Source organism: Amborella trichopoda, chromosome 1 (assembly GCF_054954075.1).
Source record: "Amborella trichopoda isolate Santa Cruz 75 chromosome 1, AtrichopodaSantaCruz75HAP2 v2.0, whole genome shotgun sequence".
In the NCBI taxonomy this organism is placed as follows: Eukaryota; Viridiplantae; Streptophyta; class Magnoliopsida; order Amborellales; family Amborellaceae; genus Amborella; species Amborella trichopoda.
The window spans coordinates 3,689,777-3,714,026 of record NC_142336.1 but is presented as its reverse complement, the minus strand read 5'-3'; the positions used below and the strand labels follow the sequence as shown (position 1 = coordinate 3,714,026).

At 35.1% G+C, this 24,250-nt stretch overlaps 1 protein-coding gene across 5 annotated transcripts; it reads right to left on the bottom strand.

Annotated features, from left to right (window-relative positions):
- Positions 1-609: 609 nt before the first annotated feature.
- DGS1 (dgd1 suppressor 1) lies at positions 610-23,173 on the bottom strand. Of its 5 annotated transcripts, none has more exons than XR_016048905.1 (15): positions 22,847-23,173; positions 16,323-16,440; positions 15,968-16,171; positions 14,605-14,733; positions 13,368-13,541; positions 8,063-8,257; positions 6,879-6,979; positions 5,094-5,183; positions 4,794-4,866; positions 4,679-4,707; positions 4,457-4,580; positions 3,895-4,005; positions 3,476-3,585; positions 2,565-2,665; positions 610-1,002 (listed from the first exon to the last, which is right to left on the bottom strand). XR_016048905.1 is itself a non-coding variant. In XM_088857513.1 (15 exons), the coding sequence occupies exons 4-15, from the start codon at positions 14,646-14,648 to the stop codon at positions 882-884; spliced, it is 1,215 nt and encodes a 404-aa protein (XP_088713639.1). In that variant the 5' UTR covers positions 14,649-14,733; positions 15,968-16,171; positions 16,323-16,440; positions 22,847-23,173; the 3' UTR covers positions 610-881. The 5 variants fall into 5 exon arrangements, 4 of the variants coding, with proteins under 4 accessions (XP_088713639.1, XP_020518561.1, XP_088713642.1 ...); XM_088857513.1 differs by having other exon boundaries at positions 3,544-3,585; positions 13,368-13,551; XM_020662902.2 differs by having other exon boundaries at positions 3,544-3,585.
- Between the last annotated feature and the right edge of the window lie 1,077 nt (positions 23,174-24,250).

The window sequence follows — 24,250 nt, the reverse complement described above, 5'->3', positions numbered from 1 at the left end:
TTGAGAGTACCAGTAAAAACAATGAACTACAATTAATAAAGAAAACTTTCTAAGCAACAAAATACACTATCATCATTACGACTTTGCCATTTACACTAAAGATCAACGCTAATGTGGTAAGGATATATACCTAGTTATGTGACAGATCCATCTGAGGGCTGGGGCAAAGCCAAGTGTTGATGGTCTAGGTTCCGGGCCGGGAAATTCATAGTTAAGCACCTCCATCTGTCCCAACACAACCCTGCCAAAGGGCCTGTCTCGGACAGGTCCCTTTAGCTCGGCCCAACTAGGACCGACACACTAACCAACCTTAGTGTTGGTAATGAGCTGGTTGGCCACGCTAGGCTCTACAAAACTGGGGCTAAGGCTACAAATGTGGCCCGAGGAACTGATGAGGGCAAGTTTTTTTTTTTTCTTAAGGTGGGGTGTGGAGAGAGAGATTAGAATGATAAATGTAACAAGAACATTATCACCATCAAAGCCTTTTTTATGCTAACCTGAAAAGAACATAACTATATTTATTTTTTTCTCTGATGCATACCTATAAATCCAAAATGATAAATGATGATGGCAACTGTAGAGAGAAAGAGAGGCCAAAAGAAGTTAAAATGATGTGAGAGAGATAGACCTGTATTCAAATTCCCTCCAAAATTCGGACTTTATCAATGGACCACCAAAAATTCTCTAACTCAGGAGAGAGTTTTCAATGCTCCTCCAAAAAAATTGCTATTCTTGAGCTTATCAATCAGAAACTAATATTTTTTGGGGGGAAAATCAGAAATTAATAGTAAAGGAAAAAAACAAGATGATGAATACTGATAGCCCTTACATGTAACTAGTTTCAAGAGCAACCCACTTTTAATAAAAAAAGATTGCCAAAATTATTTAGGGCGTGAATAAGGAAGTAGGGAATCGTACATCCGTCCCATGCGCGACGTGATCGTAAGCTTATAACCAGTCTGCAATCCAGGCTTTGCCAAGTCAATGATATCCTGCCTCAAACTACAAAACATATGAATTAGTTTCATACAACTTTCCAAGTTATGATGCTTCGGATGCTCTCTCTCTCACACACACACAGACACAGACAGTCCTCTCTGCACAGAGCTTGCCCCCTTCACACCTTAACTCTCTGTCTTTTTTCTCCTCTACCCCATTCCCCATCTGCCCCCCACTCAGTCCACTCTCTTTTAGTCCTCTCTCTCTCTCTCATATGCTTCCCTCTCCTTTATTTTCTGATTTTTTGAAATTATTATTTTGACAATCTTCATTTAGAAATCACTAAAACGCTATTTTATTCAAAAGTTCTTCCAATAACTTATATAACGCATATATTATGGTCTCACGGGAGCATATTGTCCGCTACTCCGCTTACTCAGTTGAGTGAGAAAACTACTTCCGATTGTTTTGGATCTGAATTTTGGATCCACTTAAGAATCACCGAATAATTATTTCCAAAAAATAAATTTGGAATTTTGAGTTTTTTAATATTTAGATTTGGCCGCCCAAGAATTGGACAATCTACATTCAATTTGAGGACAAGAGTGCTTTCGATTTCTTTTTTGAAGTTATTCACTAGGCAGAAGAGAATAACTTCTGCCTTGAAATACTCCCCTTGAAATTGCCTAAAAAAACCCCGATGCTGATTTGGGTCTTAAAAACACCCCCATACTAAGATTTACTCAAGGGAGTAAAGAGAGTAAATAGAAAGTACACTCCTTCATAAATCTTTTGACTAAGTTTATACATATAGATAAGTTATATAAAAAGGGAAATTTATCAAAATACCCATGAGGGATGCATTACTTAATATTTCACGCATTTACAACTAATCCAACTCATGGTCACATGGGTTTTGATGGGTGATGGGTATTTTAGAATTAAACCAAACAATATAGGTAAACTATTAAATTATTCATCTCTCATAAGTATTATGATAAAAGGTATGGTTTTTATAAGGCTGAGGCCCTAAACAAAAAATAAGGGACACCTTTAGATAGTGTCGAAAGTTGTTGTTTTAGTACAGGAAATCTTTATGATGGCCTAAAAAACTATTTTTATCTCTAATTATAAATTTTAAAGCTTCTGAAATAGTGTAGATCAAGCAGATCTATGAACACTTGAAAATCTTAAAAATCTTAAAAATCAATGGTTTAGATAATGCATTACAAGATGCACAATTTACAAGACTTGAGGTCCATTTTTTTTTTTTTTATGTCCATGCATATCAAGGTCAAGAAGAGCTGATTTGAGAGTTTTTTGGTATCAAAACAACTTGTTCTAGTGAATTTATGAGGTGCGCCTTAGTTTGATTGTTTAGGGCCTCAACCTTATATAAACTTTTTCCTTAGATTAAAATTTAGGTTCATGCACTTCCAAAGTGGACTAGCCCAGCAATGAACTATATAGTATGGAAAACTACAACATTCATTCTTCATGATTTTACACATGCATGAGAAACAGGGTGCATGGATACAACACCCATTGTAGGTTGCAAGGAACTGCAATGCTAGAGTGAAATCAATATTTGGCTAGAATAAAAACAAATGAAAAACACCACTGACCTTGACCATTCGCCCGTCTCCCTTGCATGCCTTTCCACTACCTTATACAGGAGATTAAGAGTGAGAAGCATCAAGCCAAAACTCTGCAGAGCACCCTCCTCCTACAAAAGAAGAGAAGATTAATTCATTTAAAGCTTATGATAAATGTGATACCCAATGATTAAAAAACATATATCTATGTAACTTTTGCAGTGCAAATATTGATTCATGTGCATATGCCACCAAAGTGCCTACTGAACGGATGGTTAAAATATGGATATTAGCTAACAAAAATGGTATCTTAGATTTAGAATTACTCACAGGATATTATTCGTGAGAAGGGATTTAAGAGGTCAACAATGCTGAGTTTGCTTTAACCTACCAACTAAGCAAACCCATGTATTTGTATGTTTTGTCACACACACAAGCGTGCCCGTGCACGCACACATGCATACATGCACACACGCACGTACACATATATAGATGTATGTTCGTATTAAAGAAAACTGTAGATGCACTCTGAGGGAGAAAATACCTTGCCTGAGGATTTTTTAACCTGAAAATTTCAAATTATCTGTGGGCAAAAAAACCTTGCTTGGATGATTTGAAATAAGAAACAAAATAATTTTGAGTCCTCAAAAGCCTAGTTTTAATCATCCATCAAATGCACAATCAAAGTCAATCTAGGAAGGGGGTATTCATTTGGACCATTTTTTTTAGCTCCAAGTCATTTTTCTTTTAATCCCTAGAGATGAAGAGAAATGATTTGAGTAAAGCCCCTAAACATGCTATCTTGCCCGAGGAACCAAGTGTACGATATAGTACCTCAGAAGTGTGTAATCTACTCTCTCTCTCACCCCACCCCCCACCCCCCCTTTCTTAAAGATTATAATGGTGTGCAAAGTATTCCACATTATAAATAAAAGATGTACCTAACACCATGTTGCAAAATATTTCTGGCTAGCGCAATTTTCCAGCACTAGAAGGTAAGAGAGTGCACCTGTCCTTGTCCATAAAAAGCTGGAAGTGTATAGTCCCCTCCCTTCCTCACACAAACACACACACACACACAACCCTAAAGATCATGAATGTTGAATTGTGCAAAAGTATTCCACATTATAAATAAAATATGTACCCAGCCCCATGTTGCAAAATATTTCTCGGTAGGGCAATTTTCTATCATTAGAAGGTCAAAGAGTGCACCTGTCCTTGTCCATAAAAAGTTGGAAATGCATAATCCCCTCCCTCACAACCCCATGTTGCAAAATATTTCTGGGTAGGGCAAAACCCCAAGTTGCAAAACATTTCTGGGTAGGGCAATTTTCTATCATTAGAAGGTCAAAGAGTGCACCTGTCCTCGATCCATACAAATTTGGAAGTGCATAATTTGTTTCTCAGCATCCACAAGAAGAAGCCTCCTTTGAATCCGTGCGACCTTTCCCCTCCCTTCTGCCCCTTTGTCCTGCTTAATGTCAAGCCACAAGTTAAAATATGCAATTGCATTGAAAATTGGGGAACCAATATATTGAGGTGTAATATTTATCAAAAGATATATTGAGATATTTATGAGATACATATTCATCAAAAGAAGAAAAATATATATTAAGATGAAAAACAACTACAGATCTTCATTTATATCACTACAACTGCACTGTCATGCAACAGCCAGTCCATTGGGGTCATCACCATCAAAGAAAACTATGGATGCTGATGTAAAAATAATGGGACCCACCACCAACGTGGTTAAGTCTTGAACTTGTGATTCCCAACTCCATCCATCACTATCCATCATTTCACTGGATGCGATGGCCCAAATCGCCAATCGTTTTCCATAGCCTATTTGATTACCCATATTAATAATACTTGAAAGAGTACATCAATAAAATCTAGAATCCAGGAACAAATTTACTAACTTGCTTAATCCATGCCCGCACTAACATGCCCAACCCAACAGACATAAAAAATGCTGGCAAGGCAGCAAGTACGGCAAGGTTGATTTCATTAGCCCTGAGGATCTGGTTTAGCTCAAGCATTACCCTGTTCAACCAAAAGCTAGTTAGAAACATGGGATATTGAGAATAAATTTGTGTTAAACGGAAACCAATATATTGGAAAGTAAGATATAAGGAACTCACGTCTCAATATCCAGTTTTAGCTTTTGTATCTGAGAAGGAAAAAGAAGTTGAATCAACAGGCCATCAAATTCAAAATAGATCGGTAGTTTCTCTTGAAAGAAGAAGTTGTGAATACCTGAATCAGAAACAAACGAGCAAGTTCTCCACCCATAAGATTCTGGATGGGATGCATGAGTTCCTTCTCATACCTGCCATGATACCACTAGCAATTCAAAACGTCTTCATGACTCTGCGACATAGGAGGTCAGATAAAAGGAAGGAAAGAAGGAGAAACGACATCTGTTGGAAATGTTGAACACCCCCTTTGGACAGCAGTTTTGGCTAATTCAGTTATCCAAAAAATAAAGAGAAGTTTTGCCAATATGGTTTAAATGCAACTTGTAACATCTATATAAAAACAGCACATAAACCTTACCTGGCCATGACTATTTCCAGCATCTCCTGATCTGATGAATTCTCTGGAAGTTTGTAACCTTTTATTTGCTCAGTGAAAGCCAACAACATTCTACAATCCAAGCAACATGACAGAAGAAATTTAAAAAAAAAGAAAAAGAATCAGATGGCGATGGCAACTGAAGAACTAACTATTAAATAAAATTCATCACATCTTATGATCTTTACCAGAATCCATATCAAGGGAGTCAATGTTTTAAAAAGCGGACCGCCCAGCACCTAGGCGGCCAAATTAGGCGGATATCCTTGGGTGCGCGCCTGACTCACCTAGGCGGCCGCCCAGAGGCGGAAATGCAGCTCCTTGAGGGTATTTTTGGGTCACTTTTTTAATACTAAAGGGGCAAAATTATGGGTTTTAGGTTCATTTGAAACCTAAAACCCATTTAGATGCTATTTTAGAGAGAGAAAACCAAAAAAACTAAAAATTCTACTAGGCCGCCCAGGTTTCTGGGCGTCAACCTAAGCATTGGGCGGCTTGGACCCCCCCGACCGCCTAGGCGCCGCCTAGCGCTTTTTGAAACACTGAGGGGAGTAGATCAGTAAAATTGTAAATGCAACTCAATGACAGATCTCACATTTTATTTAACTGAGCAGACAAGCATCAAGTGATTCATCAAGATTAGACTCTATTCAAGAGTAAACAATATCATATTCTACATGTGTATTTGCATTACATGTCAACAAAGAAAGAAACCTGTTAAAGGCTTTCGTGCAATTAAATTCTATCTAAACGCAGCAAGCAAAGGCAAGGTTTTGATTTGAACTGAAGATGCGAATATTATTCATATGGTTTCAGTAAGCATATCAGTTTTAAGATTTATATATATAGATAGATAGATAGATAGACCTTGAAAGGGCTTACAAATGTTGAAAACCCTTATATTTTGTGAAACAAGGAAGCCTTCCAATAGGTTGAACATTGCAAGACTTACACCGAAGAGACAAAACTAACTAAAACCGATGTGACCATTTAGGACAGACCAATGGCAGCAGAACCACATAATATTTTCGGCGCCAAGGATGGAATTCCAGAAGTGTTTTACAAGCTAATCCAAAACCAAATAAAAATAGACAACCACCATGCTCATAAAGTTGTTGTTGCTGAAACAAATTGAAATTCCTTGGAAAGTCCCCTGTAATAAGGTGGCATACTTTTTTTAAGTCATATATCAAGAACTATAAGTTAAAAAGTGAGAGACACCTCTTTTAATGGGATACAAGCTGACACTAACCATGTGTGTGTAAGAACATGGTGATATGTGCAGCGCTAAAGATTAATCAGGCGAATGGTACATAACCTCATTGAAACTTCAATTAAGTTAGTTCTTTGAACATATTTATGGAGTTTTTGAGAAATAGGCACTTGACGATATGGCTATAGTCTCTACCACAATTGTTGGCATGATGCATCTGGAATCAAGGGGATAGATCTGTCTCCATAGAATTTAGATGTAATCAGAATTGAGAGCAGATCAATTCTGTGTAGAACAGCAAGCCAAATGCCACTTTTCACTAGAACAGCACATAGCTAAGGACTACAGTAACTTGCTTAAAATCTTCCTATTTGAAATACGTTACATGACTGGATCAGTCCGTTCATATGCTTTTTCCTTTGCACCAAACATTGCATTAAATGTAATAATCTAGGTAAGTATCATTTGAACTGTAGCACACAACTGCCCATGATAATTTAACAGTAAGATTTAAGATCCATACTGAATACAAATGACTAGTTAAAGAGTATTACCTATGAAGAGAAGTCGCAGTTAACTGTACTTCTTCAAGCTCCATCATCCCTTTGTGGCGCTTCCTAAATGTTTCAAAAAGTTCATCCCTGATAGAAAGAATCTGATAATTGACGAAAAGAAATCAGAATTACATAAGTATGTCGAACATCTAGAAAAAGGAATCAAGTATCAGTCATGCCCAAGTCGTAAAGCCCATGTACCAGATTGTTTTTAAAGACTTAACCCAGTGTCACTAAGTCCAAAAGTTTCATTTTTTTTTTATTTTTTATTTTCTAAAATCTCAATCATACATAACTGACTTTTCATGAGACCAAGATGAGCCCCAAGCCAAGTCATAATTAGCTCACAACAATTACTTAAAAACAGGAAACAGGGTACAATTCTGCCCCCCAAAGAACCTGAATCAGATCCCCAATTCTAATCTGAACCACCCACTTCAAATGGATTCGCGGGGGAAAAAGTCCAAAAAAAAAGCGGATTTTTTACGACTTTGTTTAAAAATTATAAAAAGACACATTTTGAATCAACTAAACAAATACTTTAAATCATTTAAATGATTAAAAAATCTCTGTTTTTTTGCATTTCCTGTGGAGGGTGAAACTTCTCTTTGGAGGTTGGCCCTTCACCTCAAGGTATTAAAACAACAACATCAAGCAACAAATCCTATTCTTTTTGGTGCAGGAACTTTATCCCGAGTAGAGGCATTGCTGATGCCTTGCAAAAATTAAAACACAGCGCCACATAGTTTGATATGGCTTTAAAATGGCAATTCCACAATAATTTGGAAACCAATGCCAATCGATCTCTATAATTTGAAGCAGTGGCTTTGTATAGTGAACACATTTCCCAACGGGTACCCCTCTTCAAAAATTGTGTATACGAGGTTTTTCATCCAGATCAGTAATATGTGTTTCTACAAACAATTTAGTGAGTGAAGCAATGGAAGTACATAATATAGAAGGAAAAACTTACAAGATCTTTCAGAAAAAGAAATTAACAAAATATCTTGGAGGAAATCAATTGCTCAGTCAAAACATTCTTAATAGAAACATACCAACCTGTTAAGTACAAAACCTAAATGGATATGATCTTTTAAGTAAATTTAATACAAACAAGAAGCAAAAAAAAAAAAAATCAACTAAAAGACAATCGAGAAAAAAAAAAAAAACCAAGGAGAACATACTGGTGACTCAACGTGATCTTTCCAAAATCCAATTGTCGACTCCTTGGCTTCCCGAATCCAATTGTCAATATCAGAGCTTCCCATCAAACTGCTATGCCGTAAAATCCAAACTGAACATATAGAGAGACCCACAGCTCCACATGTATAACGGAACCAATGTAAAGTAGCTTTCCTTGGCCTTCGGTATTTAGTCACCTAAGTGTCAAAAAGGTAAAGACCTTAGCAACAAACCACCATTACAGAAATGCATCAATCCTACTTCAAAGAGAGTGGCAGCAAGAAGAATTTTTTGATAGAAAATGCTTTTATCATTATATCAAGGAAAATTATCAATTAAATTGTCAAACCACCTAACAAACAATTAAGGTGGTCAAATCATTACATTTAATATAAGGAGTGTTGCATTCTAAATGTCATTCCACATATGAGCCTCCATTAAAAATATATCAAAAAATGCTCCCATTCAAGATTGAGAGCCTGAAAAAGCAAGGATATTTTGGTAATTCAAGCACACTTAAGTAGGCCAGCCAAATAATGAAAATGCCCCCAATTATTCAGGGCTAGCAACATTGAACAAAGGTTTACAGTTTAACGAAATGAGTTCTGGTTTTTGTCATTAGTCAACTCCGTGATGCTAGCCCTCAACAGCCAACAATAATTTTGACATTTGACTCAGGGCACTTAAGTCGGGCTAAAGTTTGGGAAATTTATCAAAATACCTAATTTAGCAACTATTGAACATTTTACCCATTTCAAACTTTTGACTCATGATCATGTGTATTCTGATGGGCTTTTTGAAATTGCATCAAAATAAATGGGTATAAAATTAAAAGGTTCATCTTTTAGGTGCATCTTGATAAATTTCCCTTACCAAAATTCTCCTGCTTGTTCAGAGTTCCCAGTGCTGAACATGAGCAATTTGGTCATTTTTTTATCATATTTTTTTTAGGAGGTCCCTAAGTGAAATGAAATTTAAAATGCAAGACTCCTAATGTTCAATGGAATGATTTGACGCCTTAATTATTTCGTAAGGTGGATTGACAATTTAATTGATAATTTCCCTTACATAAAATACATAATGAAGTATAAATTTGCATTCTTACACATGCCAAGAAAGAATCTCAAGAGTAGAGGTGCCCATTCACAAACAACACAATATGAGGACCTACCCCACATTATGCTAATGTGTCCCCATCCACATTAGCAACCATATGAACAGGATAAGGGGAGTACATTTCTTCATGCACAAGTCAAAAATCTCCTCAAAGATATTTGATAACCACCAAGGAAAGGTTGCTTCCTCCCATGCCCATGTAATAATATTGAGCCATCCTCAATTAAAGACCCTTCCATGAATTACAAAAAGCAACTGCTTACAAGCAGGTAAAGAGAACAGCTCTCTAAGAATATCACCATAGATACCCATTACAGTATTCCCGCAACAATTACGGACAACTAGTACCCAGTGTCAACAATGATTTTGGCGAGCCACAATGTAGGGAATTTTTAAGTTGATAATCCTTCTTTTCCTTTAAAAAGATCCTAAGCCACAAAAATCCCCTAACTTAATATATGACGCAATTTCTATTAGGCCTTGGCATTGTGAAAACAAAGTAAAAACCTCACCTCGAATCCTCATCCGGAAAGCACTTTGGACATCAAAAATCTCTATGATGCCTCTAAACTCAATTTTCAATACCAACTATGAAATTTGAAGCTAAAAAATGATACAGATCTTGTGGATCCGTAACACTTATTTTTAGGGTGAAATGGATGTTCTAGATATTGTGTTACAATATACACTAATTTTAAGGTTTGAAATCCTTTGTTTTTCACAACCATAATGCTCTAGGCCGAGAAGATCGATCTGAAGGTTTTTCGACACAAAACTGCACTTTTTGGTAAGTTTTGAGGTGAGGAATTAAATTTTGATAGGGTTGCAGCCCTATTAGTAGGGTGGAAACGGGTAGGGTAGGGTCTGAGTCCAACTGGACTCGGACCCGACTGGGTCAACAATATTTGGACAATTGGATCCGGACCCGGAATTTATTTGGAGGACCCGTACCCGTACCCAGACTTGGATTATATATAGAAAAATAAAAACTTAGCTAAAAATTAAAACATTACCTAAAAATGTGTACCAAAAAATTACTAAAAATAACCATAAAATGCAAATAACTAATAAGAAGTTTTGGGCAATAATTAATCAATTTTCTCCTTTTAAGACTAATAAGAATATTTGCAAAGAAAAATGGAAAAAATAATAATAATAATAATATATAGATATATATATGGAAAAATGCCTATAGGCGAAGCACTACAGTGTTTCGCCACCGCCATAGAGTTGCTATTTCCGTGGCAGTTCGTTGAACAGTCCCGCAACGGATGACGCGTTGTCCGTTGCGGTTCCGCGTGAATTTTTGACCGCCACGGACATGCTAGGTCCGTTGTAGTTGAAAAACGCACGCCGTCCGATTCTTTCGGATGGTGATAAGCCTATGGGCGAAAACATTCATTTTTGCCCATAGGCGTTGCGTAGTCTCTTTATATATATATATAGGTAAGGCTATAAAAAGAGTGTCAAAAGAAGATAAAGAGTATGTATATATTATTATATTAACCTTTATAAATTTATATATAAAAAATATTATATCATATTTTAAAATAATTGTGTCAGGTCCAAGGCAAGTCCACCTAGACCCAGACTCAACCTGATTTACTCTTCGGGTTCAATATTTGGACCTGGACCTGGACCCGGATTGGGTTGGGTCCGAGTAAAGTCCCAGCCCAACCTATCAAAACATTATTCTTATAAATAAATAAATATATGTATATATATATATATTTATTTATTTATTTAGGGTGCGGTTTGTATAGAACTGAGGCTCTAAACAATCAAATTAGATTCCACCTTCAAATAGTGTTGAGAAATATGGTTTTAATATTGAAAATTTTTGTGATGGCCTTAAATTATATATTCATTTTTAGTTATAAAATTTAAAGCTTCAAAAATAGTGTAGATCAAGCAAATCTATGAAAATCTTGAAAATTGATGGTCCAAAAATGTGGTACAAGATGCATTGTTTCCAAATCTTAAAATCCATTTTTTTCTCATGTCCATGCATCTTGATGTCAAGATGATCAATTTGATGATATTTGGGATCAAAACAAGCTCTTCTAGTGAAAGTTTTGAGGTAGGCTCTAATTTGATAGTTTAGAGCCTAGGCTCTATATAAACTTTTCCCGTATATATGTATATATATATATATATATATATATATATATATATATATATATATATATATATATATATATATATATTTTTTTTTTTTTTTTTTTTTTTTTTTTTTTTTTTTTTTTCCTTTCTGCATCTAGGATCCAACTTGTATCATTGGGAATAATAGGAACTTCATATAGCAAAGAAAAGTTTGATTCAGAGTTAGAAGAAGAGGCAAAAATTGGAATAGAAATATCATTTGATTCTTCAATCCTTAAAAAAAGAAATAAGCAAAATTCCATCGTTGAGTGACAAATGGAAAATTCATGGAAAATTGTAATCCCCACCACGTAATAGTGCACCTATACGTCTTCATCAACGTTGTTTTTCGACAATATATATACATATATATATATATATATATATATATATATATATATATATATATATATAAAGGGTGCGGTTTCTATAAGGTTGCAACCTTAAACAATCCAATTAAGGCGCACCTCCAAATTTTATCATAACATGTAATTTTGTTGTAAAAAATTCTTAGGATTATCTTAAAATCTATTTTCATATCTAATTAGAAAATTTTAAATTCCAAAAATGTTTTATGTCAAGTAGATCTATTAATATATGAAAATCATGAAAATGGACGGTCTAGATATTGTGTTGCAAGATGCACTGTTTCTAGGACTCAAATTTTTTTTTTTTTTCATATTCATATATTTCGATGATCGATTAGAGGGTTTTTCATCATTAAAACAACATTTCCGATAGATTTTTGAGGTGCATATGTGATTCTACATTTTAAGGTTGCAGCCTTATATAAACTTTGGAAAATGCTGATATTAGCCCATTAGCTCATATGAACATATGAGCCCAACGGCCCAGATTCAATCTGGCCAATCTGACGGTCACGACCTCATTTTGTATTTTAATTTTAATTTTTTTCTACAGATCCAAATAACTTGAAATTTTAGGCATCCATGCTTCTCATCAAGGTGCACCTAATAAAAATATTTAAAAATTAATTTGTAAAAATTAAATTGGCTAAAATATCTTCGAAAATTTTTCAAGGGTATTTTGGTCAATTTATTTTTTAGAAATTATTTTTTTTATTTTTTTATTAGATTCTGATATTTTTGAAGAATACACGCCTAAAATTTCAAGTTATTTGGATTTGTAAAAAAAATTAAAATTCAAACACAAAATGAGGTCGTGATCGTCAAATCAGCCCAAATTCAATATGGGTCGTTGAGCTCATATGTTCATATGAGCTAGTGGGCTAATCTCAGCATTTTCCATAAATTTTTCCCATATATAAATGTTAGGGTGCTCACATTATAGAGTATTTTATAATTATACTCAACAAATTTTGGACACTTACATACCCATGTTTTGTACATAGAGCATTTCTTAATAAGGGTATTTTTGGTCATTAAGAGGGGTGTGACGTCATCTATATGGGGATGTGACATCACCACATGGAACATTAAATGCCACTAGTGTGCTCTATGTGGATGATGTCACATCCCATGTGGATGATATTACACCCCTCCTAATGACCAAAAATACACTTCTTAAAAAATGTTCATGTACAAAACAAGGGTATATAAGTTTCCAAAATTTGTTGAGTACAATTATAAAATACTCTATAGTGTGAGCACCCTAACATAACCCATATATATATATATATATATATATATATATAGTAATTCATTTATTTATTTATTTTAATAGCCAGGACAATTTGGCTACCACCATATATGCACCAATTACAAACTACCAAAGCAAAAACTAATATCACAAGATAATAAAAAGAAAACATAACTTTAGCTGCTTTGAGAGCAGCTAAAAGTGAAGGAAATGAAAAATAACTCGATAAGAATAAAATGAAATGGAATGCATAGTTTCCACATGAAGTAAAAGAAAGGAAGTATGAACTCTAGCAAATAGAAGCAACTTCTAGGCAAGATAACCATTTATGTGAAGAGAGAACTGCTTGATCACACGTAAACGTAAATATTTCTAACTAATAAACATTTCAAGTTAATAAATATATTATCATGACAAATTTCCACCTACAAGGAGAGACAAGTAAGAATCAAGCCTTTTGAGATTAGATGAAACCACATTGACGGTATCCTTAATTTCAACATCTTGCCAATCAGACTTCTCCTGAAGGTCCTCTGGAAGTTCCTCGAATTGGAGTATAATTGCACTGCGATTACTATCAACATGACTGCTAGGGTAGTCACTCTGCAAAGCCCTTAAAACGGGATAAGTCAGGCAAAGAGTTATGTAAAAAAAACAGTATAAATAACTGAGCATGGATTGAATGATGAGCTAGGATGTCACAATTTTCTAAATGATTGCATCACTAGTAATTTTAAGATGAAACAACAAAAAGACATTACATGCTACTGAAAATATGTACACAGTGGGGGAGAAATAGTCATTGAAAGACTTCAATCTCCATGTTGGCGTATAGTACTAAAAATTGTGTTATCTACTTACCATCCAGTTCTTAGATCAATTATTTTGATCTGAATTGTATATAGTATACGCAACAAACTAGCTAGATAGTAGAACATGTGTGAGCTAGAATTTCATATTAGAAGATGCACAAGGTCAATAAATATATAACCTATTAATATTTTAACAAAAGTCCTTTCAGTGTAAGTCAGACTGCTCTGACATGTAATCAACTAATGTTGGTCCTCCTATTTATGCTGCTTCTACTTATGGAAGCTCAAGAACAAGTACATTAAACTTTGCTGCGGCTCATCAAACATCTAGTTCACAGATTTCAGTATAAAAATTCTAAGTCACCAAAATAATCTTTTTATAGGAGAACAACCATTAACAGATTTAGAAACACACTCTTTTCCTTTTCTCTCTCTCTCATTTATTTATTTGTATCCTTTTATCTCATTTATTTATTTTCTTTTGTTGTTATTGTTATTATTGGTTATTTTTTTCTGTTGTATTTATTATATTAACAAACTGTTCAACAAATGGAATATGTGGTACTTCCACACTAGAACATAATTGAAATCATTGTACATTGTTCTTTACAAGATTTTGTGTTGAAGACATTTGTTGGTGGCAACCGAAGTTTAATCATTTTCCTATTTGTTTTTGCACCGTCACTATAGAATTTACAATATTTATTGCATTAGAGAATTGTGTATTTCATATTTCAGATTCAGGATATAAATGAGGATCACTTATCATTCCTTCATAGTGTGAGAAAGTGCCTCCATCTTGCCTGACAACAAAGCACAAACAAAATTTATAATTCATAGGCTATATAACTTACCTGGGGAAGGTCATATGACTGCTCCAATCTCTTGAAAAGAGCATTGATGGTAATCAAGAACGAACGCAATGACTTGACATTAGAATCCTTGGTTAAGGCTATCCCAAACCTGTCAACCTCTATGTAAACCTGCAAAAACAACAATGAGCATAGCCAATTAAGGTTTTAAAAAATAAATTTAAAAAATAAATTAAATGATAAATTTACCGTATATTTTTTAAAAGTAGAAATTCACATAATTCTTTTGAGGAACTCTAGTTTCATTGCGTCACATCTACCTAGACTAGGACGAAAATCTACCATATACAATCCGAAATACTGTTGTGGAAAGGTACTAAAAAGTTGGAGTGAAAGAAAACAGTAGTACATTATCAATAAAAGGAATAAATCTACAAACAAAAGTAAATCAATAACTTCCACAACAAAGGGCAAATCGAAGATGAATGAGACAACTAGGATATATGATCAATATTCTACATTAATGAGAATAAGAACATTTCGGGGCACTAATCTAATTAATGATTGCCAAAACCAGACCAGAGTTCAGACAATGTGGGTGTTGGTCCTGTCAAACCCACTCCAGAAGGGCTGTTTCGAAGGGGACATCACTGAGAAGATAGGTCTCCTAAGACCTCCCACACCCTTAAGAATGGTCCAACAAAAACATGTCAACTTTGCAGCATCCAGAAAGCCGCTTAGGTTTTAAGATGTCCCAAAACCACTATCAAGTTAACACATCTGCCATTGTCTCCCATTCTTCTCTGTCCTCTTGCATAATGAGTCACAATAGGACATGAAAGAAAGCTTGACACGCACTTTCTCTATTATTATAAGACAGGAGTAGGACCTGGGTGAAGACTTGGCACTCTCTCTATCATTATAGGGCAGGAGGAAGAATGGTTCAACAAAATATGTCAAATTTCTGGTGTTGAGGAAGGGGCTTAGGTTCTATGATCTCCCAAAACCACTATCAAGTCAACACAACAGCCATTGTTTGCCATTCTTTTCGGCCGTCTCACATAATTAGGCAGCAATAGGACATGAGTGAATGCTTGGCACATGCACTCGCTCTCAGTCTTTATAACGCAGGAGTAGGACATGGGTGAAGGCTTAGCACTCAATCTCTGCTCTCTATCATTATAGAGTAGGAGGCTCTAGCCAAATGTCCTTTCTCCTTTAATATACATCTTCCTCCCTTCCTTCCCACCAGCCAAATTCCCTGACCAAAATCCAGCCACAGCTCTTGGGCTCAGAAACACCTCTGACCAATCGGTCGACAATTCAGTCAGATTAACACTAATCTGCAAGGCAAAGGAAGAAAGGGCAAATATTTCTTAAATCAAATTCTTACAGTGACTCAAACCTGAGCAAGAAACATGGCCAAGTGATTTTGAAGACATGTTAAAACAGCTATCCTCTCAGAAATTCGTTCAGCAGCAGAGAGGACAAGATGTTGCATTGAAGACCCCTCAGAGGCATATCCACGAAGCAGCTGAACTGTTCCTCGAATGAAAGCCAGAGGTCCTCTTTCAAATACCATAAAATAAACTTTGCGTGCATCTGATCCCTGACATCACAAGAGATTTTTTGTTCAACACCCAATTTATTAGGTTGAAGCAGTATCTGAAAAGAGTGAATACCATCTACTATACTCCAGTCCTGGGACATCACCATTACAACTGTAAAGGGACATGAGAGTAATAAAAAGAGATAACAACCTCAGCACGTGATTGCCAAAATTGCAGATTTTTTTGGATATCATGTAGACTTGATAGGATTTGCACCAAGATGTCATCTAAAAGCTCAATAACTCTGCAAGTTGTTTCTGTAAGAACCCTACAAAAAAATAACACGATGACTATCTGCACACGTACTGTTTGCATCAGGTAACTAACCAATAGAGTAGGTTGCACTTGAATCTAGAATGTTTTTTTTTTTTTTTTCCAAATTAAGGATCATCAATAGAACAAATATTGCACCTAAGATAACAAGTCATCTGCTATGAAAGCAACAGCTAAACCACTACGAATAAAACATCTTACATAGAGCAAGAAGGTGAAGTATAAGAAACAGGAGAATGGTTCAACCAGGTCATTTTATAACCTCCAACCCGATTTTAGATGTCATCAACCATTTAATAGATCAGACAAATGTCCAAACTCAAAGGATAACCACCCCCCCCCCCCCCACCCCTCAACAACACACACACACACCATCAGTCAAAATTGGGAGGAAGATTCTCAGTACTTTCAATCATCACACACATTTCAACCTAAAATGTTATTAAAAGTCAAAGCATCAGGTATCTTGTTCCACAGACCAGGATAGAATTATTTATGATGTATTGCAATAATTCATGGGTTTACTATGCTGCACCCACATGAACATGCACATCTATTGCAGTATCAATGTCATAATTGACATAGGTATAAGACTTGAGATGTACGCCTCAGGCCTAAAGCATAGCTAAAGCTCCTTGTGGCCGCCTGAGATGTGTGTTATCTCGGAGGCATAAGCTTCTAGAGTGAGGCATACATCTCATGCCTAAATACAGATCAGGCATTGACATCTTTCATTCATAAACCAGATAAGTTTCACCAGGTGAATAGGACACAATGATCTAGATAAATAACAATAACAATGATGATTCCAATTATCTTGACGAAGGTTAGTTGGATGCACTGCAATTGTTTTAGGAGTCCTATTTTAAGGTACGCATATACTTTTATGATTCTCAAGTGATACCATTTAAGATATGCATACTAGAAGATCACAGAATAACTAGAAGAAAACAGAATAACTGAGCATAATGAAGTCAGAGAAATGCAATCAAAGCACACCAAAGCAATATTAACAGATAATAGAGAGCTTACAAGATGAAGCGAAAACTAGAAAAAGCACACCAAAGCAGGAAACTAGGCTGAGACGCTCTAAGCAGCACGCTGCCTTCACATACAACCTATGAAGGCTTTTATAAGCACCGGATTTGAAACCCGGACTTCAAACAGAAATAAAATAAAAAGGTGGCCTATACAGGTGGCCATTATCTACAGTGAAAAGTAGATGAACAGTGGACAGGTGGCCGACATCTACAATGAAAAGTAGATGAACAATGGATAGGTGGCCGATATCTACAGTGAAAAGTAAATGAACAGTGGACAGGTGGGCGACATCTACAGTGAAAAGTAAATGCTTCCTTATCTTGAACAGTAATCCGTCCTCATCTTGAACAGTAATTTCATTCTTTAATCCGTGCCATAATCTAAGGGTAAACCATCAGAATTATAACGTGGTGAAGAATGGTTAGCTGGGCTATGTGAGGTCCAATATAGGTATCATCACTAGAGCTGTCTGGCTGTGGCTTCAGCATGAGGAGGGTGATCAGCAAGCCATATATGTAGTTGATGTAGCAGGGCAGCTCCTCGGGGAGTCTCATCATTCCATATTGTTGTTCCTGTATAGACATTCAAAGGAATCCATTCTGGCTAGATTCTATTAATGTAGCACATGAGAATTTTCAACTCTTTCCATAATTCTGTTTGAAATTTTCAAAAATTCAGGAAGTTAGAATCATACCATCCAATGGTCTGTATATGGGGGTGTTGGGTAATGAAAGTATGTTCAAAATAAATTTGAGATTGAAGGTCTAGGTGAAAGGCTATAATGATATAGGGTCTGTGATAATAACCAAAAGATTCAATCCATTGATTATAATGATAATGCTTTAAAAGGAACTTGTAAAAGTTGAAAGCTCTGGGATTGGGGTGGTTATAATTGTTCCATTGTAGAAAATGACAGTGTCAGAGGTAGAACAATAATTTCCTTGCATGGAAATTAAAGCAAATATGGTGATTTTGGGTTAGATACCAGAAAAAATAAAGTGCTTCTCTAGGTATATTATAATAATGTCTGGTCTGAAATAAAGATAAAAAAAGATATGTAAGATGGCATCGAATTCCTTGAAAACATTCTCTATAATTTCTGATTAATATTTCACGCATTTTTTGTTGCATAATCTCATTTCTTGCTTGCATTGTCTTGGTGAGTATAATGTCAAATATTTCATCAGGAACATCTCTGGATTCATCATCTATTCTGATTATTGCTCCTAAAAAGAGAACAACTTGAAGAACAATATCTTCAAAAAATCTCTTTCAAGAAAACATATCAGCTAAGATATTGTTCTTTCCATGAATATGTTTATACTCAAAATTCCATTGAGAAAACCAACTTGCCCATCTGAGTAATTGTGGATTTGGAAGAATCTTATTTTTGAACTTAAGCATATTTGGAAAAGCTGACAAATCCATCTCTACTAGAAAAGAATGTGCTATTAGATGAAATTGGAATTTTTCAACTCCTCTTTTTATTGCAAGGATTTCCTTAAATGTAGAATGGTAATGAAGTTCATACTCTTTGAATTTTTCACTTTTATATCCGCAAATCATCCTTTCTTTTTCTTTTTCTTCAAGCAAAATACATGCCCAAAATTCATTTGAGGCATCTGTTTGTAAAATCCTTTTTCCTGTAGATGGGAGTTTCAAAGAAGGTAAATTTTGAGATAATCTTTTGAGCTCTAAAACACACTCAGTCTATTTTCTTGTCCATAGTGGTGTTTTTTTCTTTAGTAAAAAATAGAGTGGACTAGTAAAGAGAGAAAGCTTAGGAATAAAAGGGCACATATAATTTACAATTCCTAAAAATTGCTGAATTTGCTTTACAGAAGATAGGATATCTGGAAAGTCTAGTAGATGTTTAGCTATATGAGGCTGAAGTTTATACATTCCATTATGGAAATGCATACCAAGAAAATCTATTTCTGTTGTGGCAAAGACACATTTCTTTTCAGAGAGCATAATTCCATATTTACAACAGAGGGAATGAAATTTTTCAAACAGAAGTATATGACTATCAAGATCAGGGGAGACGAGGAATATATCATCTACGTATATCACCACCTGTGTTGAGATTGGTTCGAAAATGTTACTTAATACTTTTTGAAAATATGTGGGTGCATTTTTCAAACCAAAAGGCATGACTGTCCATTGAAAATGATAATTTGGTAAACAGAAAGCTGTTTTGGGACAGTCATCTGGGTGAATTCCTATTTGCCAAAATCCAGATTTTAAATCAAATTTAGAAAATATGTGTGCGTGATAAATCTGAGTGAATAGTGCAATTTGATTTGGCACAAGGAATTTATCATCTGCAAGGAAAGCATTTAAGGTTGGTAATTGATTACTAACTTAAGTTTTCCTCGAATTTGTTATGCTCTTTTATTAACATAAAAAGCTTCACAAGCCCATAGAGAACTGGTAGGCTCAATTAACTGTTCCTTTATCAAATCTTGCATTTCTAATTTAGCTTGTTCCAAAAGATCTGGATTTAAACCTCTGTGCGAAGCCTTAGTAGGATTTATGTCCTCATTTTTCTTAAAAGGCAGTTTAACATAAAAATTATGGTTTCTCCAAAGTGGATTGGTACATTTTTTGAGAAATTCGGAGTGAGAATTGGCACAGCAGTCTGTCAAGATTTTTTGTTGAATGGTTTCCAGGGAGTAAAGTTGATCTATACAATCTATCCAAGGTAGGGTTAGGTTTCTATAATGTAATCCTTTGGAGGTTCATTGAAGTTTTACTTGGTGTAAAACATCAAATCCAAGTAAAAGTTCTTTATTGGGTAAATAGGATCCTAATAGTATATGTTGGATAACAAGTTTTGGAAAAAGTTTTATCAAGATGGGTTTGTTGATCTGGTTTATGGCAACCCCGAAAAGTTTGGTTACATGTTTCCCAAAACTGTTTTGGTAGCAAATTTGGTTTTAAGATACTAGTTGATGCTCCTGTATCAAAAAATGCTGATATGGTCAGAGGTTTTGAATAGTGTTCTTGTAATATTTGGATCAGGGCTATTGGGGTAGGCTGGAAGGGTCAACTGTTTATGTCTGCAATATTTTCCTGTGGGGACAATATCTTTGAATTCTGTGTGTTGCTTATCTCATTTACCTCATTGTCTTCAGAATATGCAATGGACAATAATGTTTTAGGACTTTGCTCTTCATCAAGAGAAAACACAGACTCTAGATCGTCATCAAATTCTTCATCTAAAACTTGTGACAGGAGATGGATTATCTTTTTTTTCTTTTTCTGATTAGGACAATCTTTTGTAAAATGCCCTTTTTTGCCACAGACATAACATCGGTCTCCTTTCTTGTGTCTGAAACCTCGAAATCTTGACCTTCTAAGATATTTGAACCTTTTAAATTTCTTCTTTGTCCTTCTCTGTTCAAGCTTTTTGTAGCCTTTCGAAGTAGTTGGACATGCACATTGTTTTTCTGAATCACATTTAATCTTGAGATATGGTTAATCACAAGATTTTCCCAATAAATACTTATTTTTTTCCATTTGTTTCACAAATTCGACTTGATTGCACAGTCTTTCTAAAACATGGAGAACAAACTGATATAATTCAACAAAACTGGTGTTTTGAATAGTAAATCCTTGGTTTTCCATTGTTTTTGTGGCATCTTCGCCAAGAGTAGCAGGTATAGATTCATGATAAAAGTGCTTTAAATTTACATCATCAATTCCTCCTATCTTATGATACCTCTTATTCATCTCTGAAAAATGTTTTTCAAGATCTTGTTTCTTGAAAGAACAACATTTAAGCTGAAAAAACTCTTCTCTTGCAGCTATTTGTTCATGTTTCACAACCGGAGGAGTGCCAATTGTATCAAACGTTGGAACTCTTAAATTATCTGAAGCAGCATGAAGGGCTCTGAATTTTGTGCTATAATATATTATCAATTGAATAGTGAAGCGGCTAGCAGGGACTTAGACTCGAGCCAGATGAAGGCCGTCAACTCGGAGCCCATAGTGTGCATTGAGGCATGGTCTAGGCATGTCGTATCTTAGGATTGGATGCCCGGGTCCCCTCCTATTTGCTTGATTGATAAGCACTTTGGCCTCTCCCTTCTAGAGCTTTCTGGGCTTCTAGAGCTTTCTGGGCTTCTAGAGCCTTCCGGCTGGGTCCCTTCAACAGATTTACAGTATGTCGCTTTTGACCACTCAGCCACTCTCCCCTTCGAGGGCCGGGACCCCTCAATGGGTTCCTGAATAAGAAAGAGGGTGGCGTTCTTCTTGATTTTATTGAAGGGAACGCTAGGCTCACGATCCAAATATGGTAGGGAGAATCTAGTCATACTCAAAGATGCTGAAGTACAATTAATTCGATACTTTTATGTTTATATATATGATATTTCTATTTGAATCAGGCAAAGCATTGATCGTCAAAGAAGGTCTATGTTACATGAGAAATTTTCTCATCATTCATATATTTTATTCCATATTAAATCATTGAATTTTACTTAATTTTGCAATCTTAACATGTGAATCAATTAAATTGAAGCACATAGACGAATTTACATACTTTTTCTAATAAATCTATAGTTAAGACATAGGATAAATAAACACAAATTATATAGCTGTGTTTGCACAGAGTGGGTTCAAATGAGACACTTAACGCAAAGACTACAAATTACTTTAATGGCCTGATCCAGTTTATTCACTGAAGATTCAAAAAGGATTCGGATTCAAGAAGATGGTGGATAGCTTCAGAACACGAATTCAAATGTTCACAAAGGACATAAACCTCGTCTGTTTTTAAAGTTTCAAGGGAAGACTTCCCAGTTACCACATTGGATCAATTTAAACTGATAAAATCTATAGTAGCATGCTACAAAAAAAAAAAAAAAAATCAAATTGCACATGAAATTCCCAGTTCACAAGTAAAATATTTTGTGCATTCAGAGTTTTACCCCATGAATAAATCCTATAAATTGATCATAATTCATAATAAATAAATTCCACATAATTCACTTCTGGCCCCATAAATCAATCTAGCAAACCAATTCCCCACAAACAAAATTCAAAACTCAATAAAAGAAAAAAAAAAAAGAAACAACAATATTCATAAAAGAGTTTGACAATCAATAGAACAAGTTTAGAAAGAAGAAGAATAAATTCAATAATTATCGAATATCTACAAGTTCTGCACCGTCAATCATATAGTCAACCAGGTGCATCAACACCTATAAATTGAAATAATCTGAAATTTAAATAAGAAGAATAAAACCCTATTTCATTATGTCGTTCCAACTCAATTTCTTAAATAAATAAATAAATACAAAATTCAGAACAGAGAGTGAACCCAATAAGGCAACAAAAAACCCACAAAAACTCACTTCGATGATTCAAAAGAGGAAGAAAGCAATGGAAGAGGGAGGCCAAGCTTTTCTCTCTTGAATTTGGAAGAAGGGTTTCTCACATAAAGCTTCGAAAGGTTGACGATGAACCTCGAATTTGCAGAGGGAAGATAACTTTGGAGCCTTTCCCAGAACCTACTAGAATAGAATGAAACCACAATCCCTTCTTTAGGGTTAGGGTCTTTCATCTTGTCCTCTGAGTGATCCTCCATTTGTGCCTTAGAAGAGCTTCAATGGCGTCTGCAACTACCCGGGAAACTAAAGCTGGGGAAGACGATTTTGCAGTAAAAACGGATTTGAATCAACAGAGGGAAAACGAAAATGGCGTCTCTCTTTGAAAAAGAAAATCGTTTCATGCGGGCTGGACCGTATTTCAACAATATACGATCCCAAGATATAAAGCTTCCATCTTTAAGATGGATGCATATAGGTGGTCCATCTAAAAACAATTGAAATTAGCCGTCTAAATGTTCTCTTCATAAAATCATTATTTTATTTCTTCAATTTTTTTCTTTTTTATATTCATGATGTACATGTTAGAGATTACGTTTTCTTAAAAATTGGGTCCGAAAATTCATCTCAAATATAGATTTTTAAGAGCGACTCATTTCTACATGGACCAAACTGTGTCCCTTTGAAAATGACCAAATACTTCTCTTCTTCCTCCTAAGCCCTTCTAGTTTGCTCCCATGGGCCTGTACTATGATTTTGTTCCCTCTGGCAAAAGAGCTGGTCACAGCCCCTTTGTCCATACGAAATTATGGGATCAGTTTAGAATCATTCTAGCCAAGATATTCTACTCCCTCGGGAGTAGATTGCTCATTTATTCTATGGGGTAGAATTTTATTTAAAATTAATTTTAGGAACCCAAATTTTTGGGGGGGTAAAACATATTCAACTCACATAATAATCTCAATAAAAATATTTCTAATTATGGCCCTCTATGCACTTGAAAAGATAATATCTTAAGATTGAATACAGACTATCCAATTTTTGAATAGTCAGATTTAAGTGTTACAAAACTGAATTTTTTTTTTTTTTAGAATAACTAAATTTTAGATTGAATAAATTCTTCCAAGTAAAAAATAAACTTTGCGGCTAAGGGGGCATAGTGTACATGTGATAGTTTTATAAGATACTCGAAAAAACAATGCTAGAGTTTGAGTTTCTTAACACGTAGATCTAAACATCTATCGATCTTTGCTCATCTCTCAAGTGTATTTAGAGTGAGTATCCTGTTTTTTTTATAACTGTTTTTTTTTTTACTTTTTTTTTTCATGGTTGTCCACCTAGTCAACAAGGTTAGAAGGCTAGTTTTAGGGATGTAAATAAATCTAGTTTAGGTTGGCTCATTCCTTACCGGACCCAACTCGATTGGATCTG

Excerpts from the sequence above, each read along its gene's own strand:
- DGS1 (XM_020662902.2), bottom strand. The coding sequence starts at position 23,079 with ATGGAGGATCACTCAGAGGACAAGATGAAAGACCCTAACCCTAAAGAA. Across the intron at positions 16,172-16,322 it reads TTTGGCAATCACGTGCTGAG|GGATCAGATGCACGCAAAGT; the intron begins GTTGTTATCTCT and ends TTGTGATGTCAG. Across the intron at positions 6,980-8,062 it reads AAGATCACGTTGAGTCACCA|ATTCTTTCTATCAGGGATGA; the intron begins GTATGTTCTCCT and ends GTCAATTATCAG.